The 21,185-nt window shown below is 36.1% G+C and overlaps 1 protein-coding gene across 4 annotated transcripts in view; it reads left to right on the top strand.

The window, feature by feature from the left end:
- Positions 1–21,185, top strand: part of myo6a (myosin VIa) — a 109,747-nt gene that overhangs the window by 6,041 nt on the left and 82,521 nt on the right. For all 4 annotated transcript variants that reach the window (XM_054618058.1, XM_054618057.1, XM_054618062.1 and 1 more), the window contains exons 2-5: positions 11,755–11,889; positions 18,678–18,747; positions 19,249–19,322; positions 20,218–20,347. In XM_054618058.1, the coding sequence (XP_054474033.1) occupies positions 11,773–11,889; positions 18,678–18,747; positions 19,249–19,322; positions 20,218–20,347 (391 nt within the window). In that variant the 5' untranslated portion in view covers positions 11,755–11,772. The remainder of the gene's footprint in view (positions 1–11,754; positions 11,890–18,677; positions 18,748–19,248; positions 19,323–20,217; positions 20,348–21,185) is intronic.

Below are 21,185 nucleotides of genomic sequence, written 5' to 3'. Positions count from 1 at the left end.
TGTTTTTTTCCTCCCTGAATAACTCAAATGATCGTTACAGAAGTCTTTTGGTCCGGTTTGGTTAGAGGTCGACTCCATTGGTGTTTCTGGGTAGCAAAAAGCAGAGACGTAGGTTTCAAAAGTTAGCTTATCAATAAGGTTATGAAATAACTAAAAGGGTTGCTTTAGATTTTATCATGTCAGGTTGTATGAATATTACTGTGTTCTGCGAGGTAAAATGACTTTAAAGAAAGAGCGACTTCTTCAGTTCACTAACCAGGTGAACAAACATTCTAGCCTAAAAGAATCAATATCAGTTTGAGTGAATGCTTTATTTAGAATATTTTCACCTCTTTACCTTCATGACGGGGAACTGAAGACGTTATCTATGTTCTCTACAAAGACACCAGACTCCATTGACAAAAACAGTAATTAACCTTTTAGAACACAGGAGTTCCTGGCCTACTGGAAAATGTTTTTCATAACGGCCTTTAAAAAACATGTTTCTAATCAAAACCTTAAGTGATCCAGAATGTTTTGCTGCCTTTTTAGGGGTTTTAAGCATATTTTGAATGATTATCTAGATAATATCGTGAATTCCAACAATTTTTGTCAGGATAATCGTGACATTAAATGTTGATATCGTAACATTTCTACAGTGGAAAGACAGGACAGATGTTGGATCAATCGGATCAATGCTTCTTAGATGCATTTACACTTTTTAGATTATGGCCTGATCGTCCAGTGACTGAATCTAAATGTAAATGTTGTCTTAGAGGATTCTTTAGTTCTACTTCCTCCTTTGTCTCCTGTTGTTTGTGATGAAAACAGCAACATAGTTCATTTGATGCTCCTCTGCTTTAATATAACAGCGTTGGACGTCTTGGGTTTCACCGTCTGTTTCTCGGATTTAAACTGTGACCTTTGACCCCGTCGGCTTGCAGACCGTCGGATTATCTTTTGTTCAGAGTCAGAATCCTACAGTGGACGATGGGTGTAAGACTCTGTGTGTAAAGTACAACCTTCTAGCTGCTTGTGACTCCGTTTATTGGTGTTAGACTTCGCCTCGGGGAGGATGACTCTTGTCAATCTTTAAACTGTGTTTGTGGTAGTTTGTAAAACCTCAGCGGATTCCTCTGCTTTTGCTGAAATCATCAAAAAAAGAAGCTCCGGCCTTAGAGACTGTGTGTGAACTTCTGATTTATTAGGGTGAAACTGAAAAGGTTATATTCTTAATTTTGTTTGGCAAAGATCTGCTCAGATTTTCTTTTAAAAACAAAGATTTCTTTTGAAAATAGCTGATTTTACAAGTGTTCTATCAACAATGACTGTAGTTGTTGAACAGTGGATTTAAATAAATAAAAATAAGAACATTTAAAACCTTTTATTTGGTGCATTATCATGTTTGAACAGCCAATAATCGTGAGGATATTTGCCTTCTTTGTGTGTGTGTGTGTCTGCTTCTCTGAAAGGAATCACCTGCTAATCCTCTGGTCCCTGAACACACCCTGTTGTGGTCAGGCGCTGCTGTGGGTGTGGCATGCTGGGTAACATTCATGATTGGAGTCCTGACATAACAGAGAGGTTTTTAAAAAGAAACCACAAACTTTGGGGAACGTCATGTCTGTTTGTTCGATCACAGACCAGACTTCTGTTTGTTTCCAGCTGAGTTCTGAGGCCGGTTGTCTGATGCTCTGTGGCTGTCAGAGAAGCTGACCTTTATCTAAAGAGTCTGCAGGTCCGATTGTGTTCAGGCCTTTTTTTCCTGGTTTAACAGAAGATTGTTTGGATTTAGCTCTTTGTCTCGTCACCCACTTTGAAATGATCTGAAATGTCACGATGCAGAAATGTGGGAGGAGGAGGAGGAGGAGGAGGAAGCACGACGATTAGAATCGTGATGATGTTTAAAGATCATCATTATCAGCTCCATCAGACGGAGCTATGACTACGAATGTTCTGTGCAATTAAATTAATTATAATAATTATCCCCATATTGGCAGATAATAGAAGACGAGCTGGAACCGTCAGATTTCTTAGTACTACTAAATTCTAATTTCAAGTTCATTTTCAAGATATATAAAGTTAAACTGCTTACATTTACATTTTAATGGGCAAAAAAACTGTAGTTTGACAGTATTTTCACACTATTTTCTTCATTTTTTTATATTTCAAGTTTGACGTAGTTTTCTTTTCTCTTTGTTATCATGATTAAATAATATATATATAACAATATTTATATTGTTATATATTATTTTTGATCCACAAATGCTGCTAAAAGCATTAGACTGAAAACAAAAGAAAGCAGGCACATTTAAAAAAATACATCATCAGAGAATGTAAAATATATAATTTAATGGTAAAACAAATAAATATTCTATGAATAAATAAATATTTGTGTTGTGTTTCACAATAAAAAATATAATTTTTAAGTTATAAATAATTGTAATAAGACATGTTGGAAATAAGACAGTGTACATGCAGCTTTAATAAAAAAAAAAGATTCATATTAATTAAACTGCAGATAATTTTCTCAGTTAAAGTTATTTTTCCTTTTTAAGAATTTATTAACTCTACATATAATAAAAAAAAAAAATATATATATTAATTGGATAAACTCAAATGTAGCCCATGCAGTATAATTAAATCTCTCTGCGGACTGTTGCTCTGTTAATGTCAATCTGCCCTCAGGGTCCCTGAACACATCACGAGGTGACCCCCGACCCATCGCCTCTCCAACAATCAGCTGTTTGTCTGTCTGTGGGTCGACACACACACACACACACACACACACACACACACACACACACACACACACACACACACACACACACACACACACACACACACACTTCCTCTGTGAAATGTGTGGTCCTCTCAAACTCTCAGAGTAGCAGCTGCTGCAGCTCGAAGTCTGAACTGAACTCAGTTTGTTCTCAATCTGAGCTTTTAAAGGGTTTTCTCTTAAAGGGACAGTACACCCAAACTCACTTTAACTCTTCTGTAAAGTGATTTAATACATTTCTTTGGCCGGTTTACAACACGACGTTATGTATTTCATGGGAGGAGCTTTCTAGAGTTGATATTTTGCATCAACATTTAATTAATCAGTCGAGTTTTATTTATATACCACCTATCAAACACATCAAATGCAATTCAAAGCTTTCTTAAACATGGCTGACGATACAACAACATGACGAAAATGGAGAGAAGGTGAAGTGATTAACAAGAAAAATGAATAAATAACTATAATAAATAAGAAAATAAATAAGAAAATAAAAAAATAAATAATAAATAAATAAGTAAATAAATACATAAATAAGTAAAGAAAGAAAGAGAGAAATAAATAAATGAATGAAATCAACACTGAATAAATTGACCATAGTAGCTTTAGAGTTAAATTAAATAAGAAATAAAATATTTATAAATACGAAAACCATAGCATAAAACCCCCAAATTAACTGCTTAAAATCAGACGTAATAATAGGCAAAAATTATTTAAAAAAAAATACATAAGATTACAAAACACATGAAAGCCAGAATGAATATATGGGCTTTCAGATTCTGTATAAAAATATTAATATTTCAGCTACTCTCAGATCCTCTGGGTGTTCCACGGCTTGGAGCTTAATGGCTAAAAGCAGCGTCAGTAAATGTTTTAAAGGTAAATGCTAACAATGTTAATTAATGTTAGTTATTTCTTGATGTTCACGATCTCCTCCTCCGTGGTCTTCGTCACAGCTCTGATGTTCAGTAATGTTTCGGAGTGAAGTGAGTTTAACCAGAAGCCAAAAATACCACAAAGAGCAAAGAAAAGTGCATCCCAAAATATCTCTCCTGATAACAGAGGCTGCTGGTGTTCAAACAGACTCAGCAGAGAGAGTTTATCAAACATGGTCCATATCGTGGGAACGTTAACGTCAACGTCATGCTCACATTCATCACTTGTTTCATCATCAAAGCAGCTGCAGAATGGAAAGTAGAGGTGACTGACTGTCACAGCATTTATATTACTTCCATTGTTTTCCATTAATCACCTTCTCTGGCGGACCACCAAGGTCTATTTTGTCCCGCCACAGTTTCACAATGAACAGAAAATATTTGAACACTGGCTCGTTTGTCTCTTTACCGTGTGCTATCACGACTGTTTACTAGAGCAAAGTGAAAATATACGTTGTTAAAAGTAAAAATCCTGCATTCAAAGTGTCACTTAAGTAAAAGTACAAAAGTAGTGGCATCAAAATATATTTGAAAAGTAAACTCATTATGCAGAGTGGCCCAAATTGTATCATCTTATTATAATTATTAAGTTAATTATGTGTTCATCCTTTTTATGTTGCAGCTGGTAAAGGTGGAGCTCATTTTAAAGACTTTATATACTTAAATATTAGGCTATTTACTACTTAATATACATCATAGTTTATTAGTTGATTTATATTTTGAATTAAGAATCTGAATCTGCAAACTAGTCACTAATATTGTCATAAATGTATTGAATTTAAAAGTATGCTTTTTCTCTCTGACATTCAGTGAACTAGAAGAATAAAATTACATAAAATTGAAATACTTAAGTTCTAAAAGTACTGATGTACCTAAATTCCTCCACTTGTAAAACACAAAATGCATTCAACTTTACATACATTTACAAACTTTTCTTCCATTGTCTCACTGACTTCTGATATGAATTAATATTAATATTATTTTGTTGTCTGAACTATAAGAATGGTTTGTTGATCTTTAAAGGATTGTTGATTTAAACTTTCTTTAAAACTGAAGTTTTTTCTTTTTGACTGTAAAAGTTACAGTTTAGTTCCACAAACCTGCGAAAAAAACTGTAGATCAGAAATATTGGTCCATTTACAGAACAATGAAGCAGTTTGATATCTCAACTCTTTCCGCTTTTCTCTAGTTTATTTGGCCCAGGTTTCACAGCAGAGCAAATATCTGGCAGCTATTTCAGCAACACTAATATGTTTGAATATGTAAACAGTGACAGACGATGAGCTTGTAACTGAAAACTATCTATTTGTTGTGAAAGGAAAGGTATTTGTTCTTTTTTCGTACACAGAAAGACGGAAAAACAGGTTTTTCTTTGTAAAAGCTGAAGATGGGTTCATTTTTTTGTATATCAGGAAAACCATGGTGTCGTCAGCATATTGAACGTCACTTTTTTTCAGAATCAGAAGCTGTTTATTGTCAAGTACGTTACACATACAAGGAATTTGGCTAGGTGATTAATTGGTGCAAACAGTAAATAACAAAACAGTGCAATAATAAAGACATAATTTAAACATAGAAATATGAAAATATACAATAAAATATGGTAAAAAGTAAACAGTTTGGCAAAAATACCAAATATTCTGTGTTTCCAGCTTGTCAGTTGTGAGAATTTTCTGTTTTTCTTTTGTCTTATCTGATTGTAAATTTATAACTTTCGGGTTTGGACTGTTTCTCGGATAAAACGAGACTTTTAAAAGTGACAAAACACAAAAAAACACTCTGGGATTTGTTTTAAATACATTTGATTGTTCAACTAAAGTATAAATAACTTATTCTGCCAGTTAATTCACATTTTCTCCCTCAAATGAACGCGTTCACTCACCGTTTCTTCAATAAAAACCCATTTAGCATGAATGACCATTATAACACTCTGCATTGGGAACCATTAGCATCTTTAATTTCTCACATGACCGAGGACGTTAATGGAAAACAATGTTCCAGAAGAAGCCGACAGCTCGATACGTTTCGGCCGTGAAGAAGCAGATTTTAAAATATCAAAGAGGCAGCGTCTACAAATAGAGAGAACCGTTTTTTAGTTCAAGGCTTTTTCTAGAAACACTTTACTGAGTGAGGAGTCGGCCATTAGCTGACTGTGGTTCAATCAGCCGGATCAGACGTCTGCTGGGGATACATTTAGCTGCACTGTCAGTAAATTCAGAGTGGAGGGTTTGAAAAGTCAGAAATTCTCAGTTGATTAATAATTTACGAGCTTGCAGACGTGATAAAGAACGTAAAACGAGTCTGTAAAAGAAGGTGTGTTGTCTTTCTGTCCTCAACATTTGCATGTTTACAAGCGAGGAGTGCAAATGTTATAATGATATTTGCATTTTTATAGACTGGAAGGAATTACACAGCTGAGCCCCAACCATCAGTATTTCAATACTTTATTACTTACAGAATATTTATAGTTTTCTTTATATTGTAATAATAAATTATATATCTCTTTATTCTAATTCTTTATTCTTTATTGCACACCAGTCTTTTATACATTATGACTCCTGCATTTCACTGTGCAAGGGGCAAATACTTCATTTTATATATTTTTTTACCTTTGATTAAAATATAATCCGGAATATCTTTAAATTGAATCATTTCAGGATAATAGTTCTGCAGAAACGCATAATAAACTAGTTGACAACAGTGTTGTAGGGCTGCAAAATTAATCAAATATTAATTGCGATCATGATTTTGTCTTCCCAAAATTAGATTTGAGCTGAAATGATAATTTGATCTAGTAGTTGCCAACTATTAAATGAATCCTCAACTATTTTGATAATAGATTAATCAATTTGAATAATTTTTTAAGAAAAAAATGTAAAAATGATCTGATTCCAATATGTTCTGGTTTCTTTGCTCCTCTGTGACAGTAAACTAAATATCTTTGAGTTGTGGACACAACTAGACATTAACGGACGTCATGTTGGACTTTGAGAAACACTGATCGACTTTTTTTACACCATTTTCTAACCAGACAACTTATCGATTAAGGGAGACTGTATATAAGAAGTGGACGTAGTCGTCGTGACGTCACTCATTGGTTTGTTGACGGCGGTTTTGAAGCGTCGACTTCAGCATTTTGGCCGTCGCCATCTTGGCTTTTTTGCAACCAGTGAACAGGAAGTGACCATATTTGGACTGAGGAGGAGTGACGTAGAGACGCCGTATACGTCTCTGGTGTCGACCTGTCAATCAGTGTGTAGTCCCGCCCTAAAGCTTGACTCCTGGTATCAGCAGATCTGAGGTCAGGACAAACTTGTGAAACCTGTTATAAATGCATGAAGGAAAGGCTAAAGGTGTGTTAACGCCTCACTACCTGGAGAATCGGGCTACTGTTTTACTACCATGAGGAAGTCACAGAATCTTTAATTTCCAAGGTTGCATGAAAGCAACTTCAGTCAGCCAAAGTCATTTATAACCTCTTTCATCCAAGTATTTATTGGTGTTAACAACTCATGATTACATCACCTCCTGTGTGCTGGTGGAGGGTGTTGGCTGTGTCTGTGATCATTTGTCAGTTACTGTCAGTCAAAGAGACTCTACTAGAAATAAATGTTCACTGTGGGAGTTTTGAATTAACGCTTACTTGTTCCAAAACACTGTGTGACATTTTCTTTAATTACCTAAATACATTTACTCATGTATGGTACTTTTTGAGATACTGTCACTTTATTGTACTACTTTAAATTCATGCTACAACTACTTTACTGCAATTCAGAGGGAGATATTTCACTTCTGCTCAATGTCATTTATGATTTGATGAGATTGTTGAAATGATAATTTGTGTGAGGCTTATAGATTGCAGGTGGATGTTTGCAATCAAATCTATTAGGTGTTATTTCACTGTTCTGAAATGTTGGCACCATTTAACTAAGAATCTTTTTCTTTATCATCATCATTGAAAATCATATATTCGTCCTGACAGCGTTCATCAGGAAGTAGAGTGGATTAGATATTGACCTCATATCCTCAGTTATCTATTTGTTGATGCACCTTCTTTATAAATGAGGACAGAGTTTGACATCCTGGTCAAAGACTTCATGAATGTGGGTCGGATACTGTTTGTCCTCCGTAACGTCTGAGAACTTCACACAACCTTTAATGTTTTAATCATCCTTGTCTTCACACTGTGCAGACGATTTATTGATCCCAGAGCAGTTTGCGCTGCTTTTAGAGGATTGATTTAGCACTACAGAGCTTTTCTAATTAAATGTCCTCTTATATTTATACCACAAAGTGAAATGCAGTCTTGTGCTTTGTTCCCAGGGGACTTTTTACAGCCCTGACAATGAGTTACCATCAACCTTTGATCTGCATTTAGTCACCTGACCTTCTGGCCTCAAGTTTAGTTCATACTCGCCGTTATGAAGCGAGAAAAATGATGTAATCACAGCTGGTGTTTGTCCACTTTTTAAAATGAGAGTTGTGGTCATCAACCACTTTTTGGATAAATATTTTAACTTTTCTTGTTGAAATTGTGCTTTTTTGTTTTCTTTGGCAGTTAAATTTCTCCCATAAATTGATAAATTTAAAGATTGAACCTGACAGTATTCATTATTTTTCTTATTGTCAACAAATCCAACAGAAAAAAGACCAAAACCAACGACATGTTTGTCTCAGTTCTTCCTGACTTCCTGTCTGTGTCTCTCAGCTCATTGGTTCCTAAAATATAAAACATAATATGTCAAACAACCTGAAGGAAATGGTGCATTTATAGTCATTATTTATGTGGGATTGAGTATACATAAACTACAGTGTGTTGTCATGGTGATGAAAGAACAACAGTTAATCTCGTTGATGTGTTTTAATGGAGCTTAAAGAGACATCCGGACACTTGTTAGTAGATAATTCACTGTTGGTTTAAAACATGATGAAGTCAGTGTTTGTTGTCGCTGTCTTTGAACCCGTGACCTTTTAGCCACAGGGCTCTGACCTCATTACAAAAACATCCACACTGTTTGTTTCTGTTATCTTCAACAAAAACAAATGAGATGAACTCATCAGAGAGTGAAGAACACCTGAGCCACTGGACCAAACCCGGTTGTCCTCCAGGTACAACAGGACCAGTAAGAGAGACCATCGTTCCCACATGGTTTTGGTTTATTGAGTTTGATGGCCTCTCAGTGTGGCGCTCGGCACAGTGCTGAACTGTGAGGTAATTATTTTATGTTCCCATAGAAACCTCAGTGCTGTTATTAAGTTTTCAGTTTGGCAGGAAGCCACCATGTGGAGAGAGAGAGAGCCGCTGGGAGCTGGATGGAAACTGTTGGACACAACTTGGCTCATTAACAGAGTCAGATGTCATTAAACATGTTTCTTTGGCTTTGGGTTGATGTTTGAAGAGTAACTAAACCCCCGAACCAACTTTTATTTCAGCTGAAAACCAACGTATGTGTATTTAGTGGTGTTATGGATGGATTCAGGTCCTAATGTTGACATTTTAGTGTATTTTTACTGGTTGAAACTTGGCTTTTGCGCAGTGCTTTTTATTTTCTGTAATGCAAGAAAGCATGGTGTAATTTTCAAGAGACATGCGGAAATTGAGCCAATGATGACGCATCTGGGTGTCTTAGCCCCTGGCACATATTTTGCTTTCAGGTTTTAGTGGCGTTTATTGAATTTCCAGGGTAGAGACAACTCTAGTTACTCTTCAAAGCTTTAGACACTAATGTAAAACAGTTTAACTCATAAACTATGTGACCTGGATTCATGAGGTCTTATCATCTTGTGGAGGTCTAACCTTCCCTCCCAGTGGATCCTGAATGGAGGACGGTCTCTGATCTGGAACACAGTGTCCATGTAAACACTCTCTGTTGAGTCCTGGTGGCTCGTTTTTCCAGTTTTCTCACACATGTTGGTGGTTTGTGGTCTGCTGTCCCTCCGGCTGCTTGTGTTGAAGGAGACAACAAAGTACAAGTACAGCTACAAGTACTCTGGTTCCATTGATACCAGGGGAGAAACGCTGCACAAAGGTCATGGTTCGGTTCTGTCTTTTAGGTCGCGATTGGGTACGATAGGGAAAAACAAAGAAAATGTTCTTTTATTTTTAAAATAATAAACATTTAACACTTGTTCATTGGCAATTATTCTTACTTAAACAGTTGAGGTACTCAAATACGTGCATATTGTCAATTATACCAAGATACCATGAACAGTAGATACCTGTAGAACTATATATTAGCATGCTAACATGCTAAACAAAGACGTGGATGGTTACCATGGTAATCCTTCTACGCATCAGCATCTTAACATTTCTGTTGAAGATATTAGCATGCTAATGTTAGCATTTAATTCAAAGCAATGCCAAAGTGCAACTTAACAGTTAAGATGATGATATTAATTAATAGTATTTATATAGTTTCAGAAATGACTAAAAATCAATTCCGTTATTGGTAAATCTGAGGACTTTTACGGTCAGCCAATTGATGGATATTTACATGAAATGTGAGAAAATAGTGAAAATGTTTTTGTTCAAAACCCTAAAGAGAAATTATTTGGCATTTTTCTGTCATAAATTGTAAAAAAACAATATAGTATTGATTATCAAGATGGTCTTTTTTCAATGGACAAATTGGTAAATTGACTTTTCATTTCAGCACTTGTGTAAACTAAATGAATTCCTAAATCCACCAGAAATGTGTTTTAAAACTGTTAAATATTCCTGGAGCGTATATTAATTGATTTCATTAAATCTGTACTGTGTATTGAAATGATTACAAATCAGCAGTTCCTGACCTGGACGGTGTTGTTCTGTCTCTTCTGTGAGTGTCAGAGTTTCGTCCCTGAGGGAACAACATCAGCACCACGATAAACCATCAGCTGCTGGTCTGATTTAATAACTCTCACTGGTTTGTTGGCGACCACGAAGCCACGGAGAGTTCAGACAGAACGTCACGAGAGTCGATGCAGATTCACAAAACAACTGCAAAAAACATGCTACACGTGTTCAAAGTTAATCCAACATTTAAACATCTTTAGGAACTCCTGCTAATAAAAACTGAATGTACACAAAGTAGTAAAATGTGCTTTAAATGTTTTTTTCCAGCCTTTAATATGTGTTGAGATTCATTTGAAGTAGTTTTGTCAACGCTAATAAACTCAAAGGAGAGAAATACATCGAAAAAAGTTTAAATGCCGGTTAGATTTTAAGATCAAATGATTGTTTGTTTTGGTTTATTGAACATTTATAAAAATACAACATATCAAACTTTGTCAGAAATATAAAGTAGAAAAAAAAGAGGAAGACTTTGATTGTATGTAATAACTAGAAATGCAAATATGAATGAATTAAGCATTAAACATAAAAGATATCAACATTTTATTTGGAAATATTAAATAACAGCCATTAAACTACGTCTTATTTTTAGATATTCTGGAAACAAAAGGTTCCAGCACAGAAATAATGTTTTACTTTGTTTCATTAGGATTTCATCAACTAAAATAAAACCGATAAATTTCAACAATTAACAAAATTTATTTAAAATGACTTTAAAACTTTAAAAGAGGGTTTTATGCAAAACAATGGCCGATGATTTTTACTAATCAAGTTTTTTGAGAAAGGGTTCCAGTCTTTATTTCAAAGCAAATACTATCTTTTTTAAAAAATTTTGTTGTTTGCTATTTATTCTTTGTTTTGAAAATTGCTAAATAAATGTGTAGTTCGCCGAGTTTATTCATGCTTATGGTATTAATAAAGTGTGTCTGTAGGTATTTGAGGCCATCGGTGAAACCTGTTTGAAGAGGAAACAATTAAATGTTTTAATGACAAAGAAGACAGAAATGCTTCTGTGCTTTGTGGCAGTTACCATCATGTATTTTGTTTATATATATATATATATATATATATATATATATATATATATATATATATATATATATATTAAAAGGGTACTCCAGCAGGTTTCAGGAGCAGAAATCCTGTAAAATACTTCATTCTACAACCGTATGAACGTTAATGCGTTTTTCTCTCCTCTGACTGTTCTGCATGTCGTGTTTCTCCAGAGTCCTCAGTGTGGAGCGATGGAGGATGGGAAGCCGGTGTGGGCGCCCCACCCAACGGACGGGTTCCAGCTGGGAACCATAGTGGACATCGGCGCCGACAGCCTCAGCATCGAACCTCTCAAACAGAAGGGAAAGGTGAGCGACCTTTGACCTTTTTAAAGATTCAACAGCTGGACCCACGGGAGCGTTTTATTTTTATTTATCCAATTATGTTTTGGCCTTTTAAGAAGAAAAAACCAGAATAAGAATCTGTGGAGTTAGAAAGAAGCAAGACTTCTGTAGCCTGTTGGAGGCTGCAGGCTACATTATCAAGTTGCATTGTGGGTGATGTAGGCAAGGGTTTTTGACAAGGAAGAAGACGATATCTGTAGTTCTTCTGGGTCGATTTTGATCCTGTTTTTTGTTAGCTCTCGGTCGTGAGTCGGACATTGTCGATGAGTAATCTTTGGAGGACTCTTTTAAGGTGCAAATATAAATATATATATTTATTTCCTTCGAGATAACTGAAGAGTATTAAAAGGGTTTAGATTCCTCTCCGGGATCTTGAAGAGCTTTCCTTTCCTTCCAAACCTCTCCCCATGTGCTTTTCTTTGTGTGTTAATGATTATTTTTAACGTGTCACTTAATCTCTGGTGGAAGAGGCCTCAGCTCTGGAAGCCATAAAGCATCGGCCCCTCAATGATTCACCTCCGGCCCCTGCAGCTTTAACAGCCTGCAGCTCTAATGTGCTCGAGTCCAAAAAATAAATAAAAAAAGAATCTGTGTAATCTGACGTTGAGTGGCTCTTCACAACAAGACAAACAGGCTGTTCCTCCATATAATTCACTTTTCTCTGCTGGACGTGGTTCCATAACGTCCTCGGCATAAGCTCTTAATGTCACGGAGAGCCCCGTCGCCGTGGGAACACATGAAGCTCGTTGTCCTTCTCCATAATCTTTTTTCCCAGAAGGCCTCTGTGACCGAGTGCTCCCTTTTGAGAGAGAGAGCCTCCTCGCTAATTGTGTGTGCTGACGGCCTATAAAACACAGAACTGTCAGGGTTTAATGGGACACGGACCCAGAAACTGACAGTTTGTGTGTGTGTGTGTGTGTGTGTGTGTGTGTGTGTGTGTGTGTGTGTGTGTGTGTGTGTGTGTGTGTGTGTGTGTGTGTGTGTGTGTGTGTGTGTGTGTGTGTCTGACATTTAAAGGTGAATTGTTTGTACCTGTTGGTGTCTGTTTTCATGCATTGCTGCTGCATTTCTGCTTCTAGGATACATTTATACATACAAATATATATATATTTTTTTTTTTTCATAAAATGCATCTAAAATAAATGTATCTATAAATTTATTTATCGAAGATAAATTAAATAATTATAAACAAAAATAATAATTAAAAAAAAAGATATTTAACAATAAATACATAACAAATTATAAATTAAATAAAAAATATATAAATAAAAAAATATAAAAATAAATACATAAAAATTATAAATTAAATAAAAAATATATAAATAATACATATATAAAAAATAATAAATTAAATAGAAAAAGATATAAATAATAAATGAATAAAACTTATTATAAAAAAGCATCACAAAAAATAAAACAAAAACAGAAGATATGGTCACATGTTTTTGAATCTTATATTTTCAGCAATTAAAACAATTAAAAATTCTAACCGTCTACATGACCATTCACTGTAATGTGACTATTTACTCCACCTTTTCACCTCTGTAGTTGCTGTGACTATCAACCACTCATCCTCTGTAGGCGTGAAATGTAAAGCTGTTGTCAGCTTTGATTCACTTAAAACTGATTTTCTTCTGATACGAAGTCCCAAAAATGTTAAAACCACAAGTTATGAACTAATAGACAAATATGCTTTAATACACATCTTCTGTTTGTTTCCAGTTCATTTTGTATTGCTTGGGCTAAAATAAGAAGACTAGGGATGGGAGACGATATAGGATGTTTTGTGGATTAAGCACTGAATTTCCACTATTGGGTTAATCGTGAATATCGACACATGACTGCTGTTATGGCAGAAAAGTGGAATATAGAGCCTTATTTAATATATACAGATATTAACAGGATAGAAAGAACAGACACATTAAATGTTGCTTTTTCTTTTTTTACCTTATTTAAGATGTTTGTTTTTCACTAGAAAGTATGTTTATCCTTTCTGTGACGTAATAGGAATATCTGTTTCTTATCATAATGTAGGGTAAAGTGATTCCAGTATGTTTTAATGCATTTTTTATCGGGATGATATCGTGAATCACATTTATTTTATCGTTCCATGTCTGACATGCAACAAACTGTAAACAGCTCAGGGACAAACGGGAGCTTTGTGTTCAGCCGTTTATTGCTGTACTGATTATGCTACAGGAGAGAATAAAAGTTTTATTCAGTGCTTGATATTAATATTAGCTGTGACGGACAGTGACTGGGTTGCCATGGTAACTGCTTTGACAACAGATACAGTCCTATGTGTAGGAGCAGAACACAAACTTTCACGTCTTCGTGCGATATTTGACACTCAAACAGTAGATTTTCAGTTTTCCTTTAAGAATGTAGCTGCTTACAGACGTGTCCATTCCTCAGGTATACAACACTGTAGTACCTGGATCACGATGTAGTAGTTTGTTTTTGATAAGAAGGCAGAAGAGAGAAAGTACTTTGTGTTTTCTAGTTCTGACCTGTGGATTCTGGTTTTGTGTGCTCTTGTTTAAAACGTACGACTGCATTATATAAGAAGGAGCTGCGATCAGTGATCAAAGGACACAAGGTTTCTGTTTGAGAGCCTTAAAGATTTGATTCGTGTCTCATCAAGTGCAGGTTTGTTATTTGTCCTTCTCTGCAGTTGTCCGTCATCCAGATGTTCAGATCATAAGATAATAAGATCAGTGACTCATGGCAACGCTGAAATACCTGTTGAGTCTTGTAGATGTTCATGCAGCTCAGGTGGAAACCTCCAGTTCTGCTGAGTGAAGTCAAAGCTTCATGTGTTAAAGCTGCATTCTCTCTCCTGTCCACCAGGGGGCGACTCCTCTGGTTGTATAGAAGTCTATGAGAAAATGACTCTACTTCTCTCTTGATTTATTCCCTCAGTAAACATTGTAAACATGAGTTTATGGTCTCAATCTCTAGTTTCAAGTCTTCTTCAATACAGCATGATGTTCATTTAGTAAATGATGCTCCATTTAGAGTCAAACAGACCATAAAGCAGGGGATGCTTTAGGGCGGGGCTACACACTGATTGATTCCTTCGCTTTGAGATTTGACCTGAACGTTACCCAGAAGCATCTCACAGGTAGAGTTTTAGGTCAGTGGATCACCTGTGTTTTTACTGTTTCTCTTGGTCACCACATGTTACAGAAGCCTCAGATCTTTGTCTCGTCTTAAAGGAAACAGAAACATTATTTTCTCACTGTACACTATCGCCTTTTGTAAACTCATTCTTCAGATCTGCTCTCTGCAGCCGAGGCCTGTAACGGTCAGAACAATGTCCCGTCTGTCCCGCTGAGGACAGTTTGTGCCAGTGTCTGACGATGCGTTCACTTGCTGGCAGAAATCCACAGCTGGACGTCGTTAGATGGACACAGAGACTGATACTCAGTCTGTCCTGCTGTCAGACACAATGGACGACTCTTTGTTCTGTAAATCACAGTTTGATCCGCCTCGGTTCAGTTAATATCACGCTGGAGTTTTGAAGTAACCTGTAGTTCAGTTACATTATGATGCGTTCAGGCTCTGTTTAGTTAAAATGAGGTAAATTATAACGTTAACATGATGTGTTCACATGTAATCTGTGAAGTGTAGTGTTGGTGATAAACTAGAATAAATCCAGTAGTTTGAAGGAGATGTTTTCACATTAATATAAAACAGATATTAGAGATGAATTATGAGTTTTTTAACTTCCTAACACTAGCTCTAAACAGATTATGATACATCACTAATACTAATAATGACTAGATCTGTTATAATCAATAAAAATACAATCTTTTATTTCCATATAATTTGAATTGTGTGGTTTTATGAAGAAAAAAACACTTTAAATAACTATAACAAAGTAAAAAGATAGATTTAGTATTTTTGATGGTTTACTGATGATGACAAAAAAATATTCTGGATCCTTGTAGACCAGCTGCTATAATCAATGATCAGCAATTGGTATCATTGCCAAAAAAAATATGATTAGGGATCTTTAGAAGTTATATTTGCTCCTTTTTTTCTTTTGTGCTGATCCAATCTGATCGAGCCAAGTCGAGACTTGGCCTGAAGCTTCTAGAACATCAGAACAGTTTCCAAATGTTTTCATTTTTTCTCTTCTCTCAGTATGAAAACCTTTATGGTTATATTTAGAGTATTGACTTTATCAGACGTTGACGGGTCTCCGTCTCCGTCCAGCCTCCAAATAATTCATCAGCAGCTCACAGTTTATCTCTCTGGATTAATAAAGTATTTCTTATGATAATCTGAGAACTGAAAGCATGGAGAGAAACGAAGATTAAAAACTGTTTCAGAATTAATTCATGACGAATGTCCAACACAGTGAAGAAAGATGTCACCTGATACAAGGAGCTTGTGGTGGACTACCAGAGGAACAGAAGCCCCCTGTCCCTGTTTTCATTCAGGGAGGGGAAGTGGAGAGGGTTGAGTCCTACAAGCACCTTGGGGTGCAGATCAACAATAAACTGGACTGGACACACAACACTGACGCCCTCTACAGGAAAGGACAGAGAGGCTGTTCTTCCTGTAACCAGTGCCCTCTTCTTCTACCAGGAGGCTGAGGTCCTTCAATGTGTGCAATAAACTGCTCAAGGCATTCTACCAGTCTGTGGTAACCAGTGCCCTCTTCTTCTACCAGTCTGTGGTAACCAGTGCCCTCTTCTTCTACCAGTCTGTGGTAACCAGCGCCCTCTTCTTCTACCAGTCTGTGGTAACCAGTGCCCTCTTCTTCTACCAGTCTGTGGTAACCAGTGCCCTCTTCCTCTTCTTCTACCAGTCTGTGGTAACCAGCGCCCTCTTCTTCTACCAGTCTGTGGTAACCAGCGCCCTCTTCTTCTACCAGTCTGTGGTAACCAGCGCCTTCTCTTCTTCTACCAGTCTGTGGTGCCCCTTCTTCTTCTACCAGTCTGTGGTAACCAGTGCCCTTCTTTCTTCTCTTCTTCTACCAGTCTGTGGTAACCAGTGCCCTCTTCTTCTACCAGTCTGTGGTTCTCTTCTTCTACCAGTCTGTGGTAACCAGCGCCCTCTTCTTCTACCAGTCTGTGGTAACCAGCGCCCTCTTCTTCTACCCAGTGCCCCTTCTTCCTCTTCTTCTACCAGTCTGTGGTAAGCCAGTGCCCTCTTCTTCTACCAGTCTGTGGTAGCCAGTGCCCTCTTCTTCTCTTCTACTCTTCTACCAGTCTGTGGTAACCAGCGCCCTCTTCTTCTACCAGTGGTAACCTGCCCTTCTCTTCTTCTACCAGTCTGTGGTAACCAGTGCCCTCTTCTTCTACCAGTCTGTGGTAGCCAGTGCCCTCTTCTTCTGCAGTCTGTGGTAACCAGTGCCCTCTCTTCTTCTACCAGTCTGTGGTAACCAGTGCCCTCTTCTTCTCTTCTTCTACCAGTCTGTGGTAGCCAGTGCCCTCTTCTACCAGTCTTCTTCTACCTTCTTCTACCAGTCTGTGGTAACCAGTGCCCTCTTCTTTCTTCTTCTACCAGTCTGTGGTAACCAGTGCCCTCTTCTTCTACCAGTCTGTGGTAGCCAGCGCCCTCTTCTTCGCTGTAGCGTGCTGGGGTGGTGGCATCAGGACTGGAGATGCCAACAAACTCAACAAGCTGGTGAGGAGAGCCAGCTCTGTGGTGGTCTGGAGCTGGACAGTCTGGAGTCAGTGGGTGAGAGGAGGATGAAGGCCAAACTCAGAGCCATCCTGGACAATCCCTCTCACCCTCTCCATGAGGAGCTGTGGCAGCTGGGCAGCTCTTTCAGCCATCGGCTGATTCTACCAAAGAGCAGGACGGAGCTTCAGACGCTCATTTGTGCCCACTGCCATCAGACTGTACAACAACAGCAGAGACCACAGTCTGTCATCATGCTGACCAGCCCCCCCCATGTGGATATACTGTACATTTTTATTTTTATTCTTATTTTTGTTCTATCTTTATTTTGTTGTATAGTATGTGTATTTATTGTCTGTGTCTGTGTAGTTGAGCTGCTGCAACACTCAAATTTCCCCCATGGGGATCAATAAAGGAATATAATAATAATACAGTGTTGAATAAGAGACATTAAATTATGAATGAGATATTCTAAACTGCATCATTTCATGTTTTGTTTTTCTCAAAAAACAATAACAAAGCCTCATGAATTAATGTTTCCTTTACTGATCTTGTTTTATTTAATAAAAATGTACTTTTCCTTTACTTTTATTGAAAAGAAATATATATTTTCACCTTTATTTATCAGTGAAGACCCATTGAGACAGAGGTGTAATTTTCAATGGTGCCATTGTTACATATCAAACATACAATACAATTATATAATTAAAAAACAATAAAATAAATTAACTAAATAATACATTTACTTTAACCATCAATAGTCTCATAATACATACAATAATTATACAATCACAAACGATAAAATAAATAAACATAATAAATTAACTTCAACCATTAATACTCGTATCAAACATACAAAAATTATATAATCACAAAACTTAAATGTAAGTAATTCACATCAAATTCATTTAACACACCTTGAATTTGCTCAAAGAAGAAAAGTGTAAATGAATTGTCTCGTGAAACTTGAATAAACTCTCTTTCCCTTAAAGAATGCTGGTTGACTCATCGGTTAATGAAATGTGGACTTTCTTCTCTTAGATGACAGAATTGTTTTATGATGTTTTATGATGTTGAACTTGATTCATTTTCTTCACTTTTTCTTCCTTCTGCAGACGTTTCTGGCGGCTGTAAGCCAAGTCTTCCCTGCAGAGGACGACGTCAACAAACATGTGGAGGACAACTGTAAGTTTCTCTTTATGAGTGGAGACAAACTGTGATAAATTATTAGTTTATATTCACTAGAATGTTTTTAATCAAAATGCATTGGAAGATGTTTTTACATCTCATCCAGGGGACATTTTTTAAGTATTATTACAACCTTATTTTCACAATATTCTCTGTCATCTCGACCCATCAGTGGATTAAAAGTTGAATATACATTTATCAATTAAAAGTAACATATTTTGCTTTCTTTCATCCGCATTTCTAAAAACACAGCACACTTTAATCGATTAATTTCTTCATATTCATGGAGAAATAACTCAATTTAAAAGTCTGTGGTTGAACTTTAACATCTCTATCCATTCATTTAATGTCTAATTGTAAAATAATTATGATAAGAATAGTTCAGAAATGTATCTGCTAGTTTTCCTGATCTCTGTGAGACGTTCACTGCCTGTGAATCTTTTTGTTTTAATGTTAATATATATGTATATAATATATGTACTTCTTTGTGTCTCTCAGGTTCTTTGATGTACTTGAATGAAGCCACTCTGCTCAACAACGTCCGCGTGAGATACAGCAAAGACAAGATTTATGTGAGTTGTTATCAAAATCGTCATCTTTACAAATATATATATTAATGTCATGAATAATCTGAATGAATGAATCAGAAAACTCTGCTGTGATATTCTCAGTGCAGACTGACATCTGGTGGCTGAAGAAGGAACTGATTCATTTATAGTTTATTTATAATCCTATTAGTAATGCATTCACGATCTATTTAATTCAATCACATTAGTGGAGATTATTTCAAGCTCCTGTTATTTAAATCCTGCAGTTCAGTTCAAAGTCACGTATTGATCAACTGATGATCAATAACTCTGAAGATGAGTCTCTATGTACTCTCTGTCTTTAAGTACTGAAAGCAGGATATTGATGCACTCTGTTGCACTGGGGTTTCTGGGAAATGTAGTAAAGTACTCTCACAACATATCGTTTCGAGGCTGTAGTTTTGATTCGTAAAGAATGTTTTTTGTTCCCAATTGATTTTTGTTTCTTCTTCTTCTTCTTCTTCTTCTTCTTCTTCTTCTTCTTCTTCTTCTTCTTCTTCTTCTTCTTCTTCTTCTTCTTCTTCTTCTTCTTCTTCTTCTGCTCCTTCTATGTCTTCTTCTATTTCTCCTCCTCCTCTTTCTCACCCTTCCCCTTCTCTTCTCTCTTCTTCCCCTCCTTCTTCTTCTCCTCCTCTTTCTTCATCTTTTACTTCTACTCCTCTTTCTCATCCTTCCTCTTCTCCTCTCTTCTTCCCCTCCTTATTTTTCTCCTCCTTCATCTTCTATTTCATCTTCTCTTTCTTCATCTTTCTCCTCTTCCTCTCCTCCTCCTCCTTTTCCTCTTCTTCTCTCCTCTTCCTCTCCTCCTCTTCTTCCCCTCCTCCTTATTTTTCCCCTCCTCTTTCATCTTCTCTTTCTCCTCCTCCTCCTCCTCCTCCAGACGTTTGTAGCCAACATCCTGATAGCCGTGAACCCGTACTATGACCTCCCAAAGCTTTACTCTAAGGAGACCATCAGCAAGTACCGAGGTCGTTCTCTGGGAACGCTGCCGCCGCACGTCTACGCCATCGGTGAGTCTCCTCCTCCTCACGCCTTTATTTATATATATTTTTTAATTATTATTATTTTAATTTTTTTTATTTTCTTATTTTTTTATTTTTTTGTATTTTTTTAAATTTTTATTTATTTATTCATTCATTCATTCATTTATTTTTATTTATTGTTTGTTTGTTTGTTTGTTTGTTTGTGTGGTGTTTAGAAGTTGTTCCTGTGTATTGTGATTGATGTTTACGGGTCAGATAACAGGAGGAGCTTCTGTTTGTGTAATCGTTTGTCATGTTGGTCTATTAATCAGTATCAGTCTCAGATAAGTGACTTCCTGACAGGAGGTATTATTATTATTGATTAGTCTTCATTTATGCTTTTACAGTGTTGTTAACCTTTATTGTTTCTGCACAGAGAACACAGCTACCTGAACAACGAAAGGCAGTTTAGCAGCTAACCAGAAAAATAAAAGGCACTTTAAATGACTAAATAAATAGATAGATAATAAATAAATAAATAGATAAATAGATGACTAGATATATAGATAAAATAAATAGATAGATAGATAGATAGATAATAAATAAATATAATAAATAGATAAATAGATAATAAATAAATAGATAAATAATAAATAAATAGATAAATAGATGACTAAATAGATAGATAGATAGATAGATAGATAGATATTAAATAAACAAATAAATGTATTTCCAATATATATATTTTAAACAACCTGTAGTTGCTCTCATTGTAACTATTTACCTCGTCATGTTAAATCCAAAGACCATTATCTTTTATCTAAACTTAAACATTCTTTATTTAAATCCCATGAAAAGACTAAACCATCAGATTATTGATCCTCTA

Source organism: Anoplopoma fimbria, chromosome 18, assembly GCF_027596085.1.
Source record: "Anoplopoma fimbria isolate UVic2021 breed Golden Eagle Sablefish chromosome 18, Afim_UVic_2022, whole genome shotgun sequence".
Lineage (NCBI taxonomy): Eukaryota > Metazoa > Chordata > Actinopteri > Perciformes > Anoplopomatidae > Anoplopoma > Anoplopoma fimbria.
The sequence above is the reverse complement of the archived record's forward strand: the minus strand, read 5'-3'. Positions and strand labels throughout refer to the sequence as shown.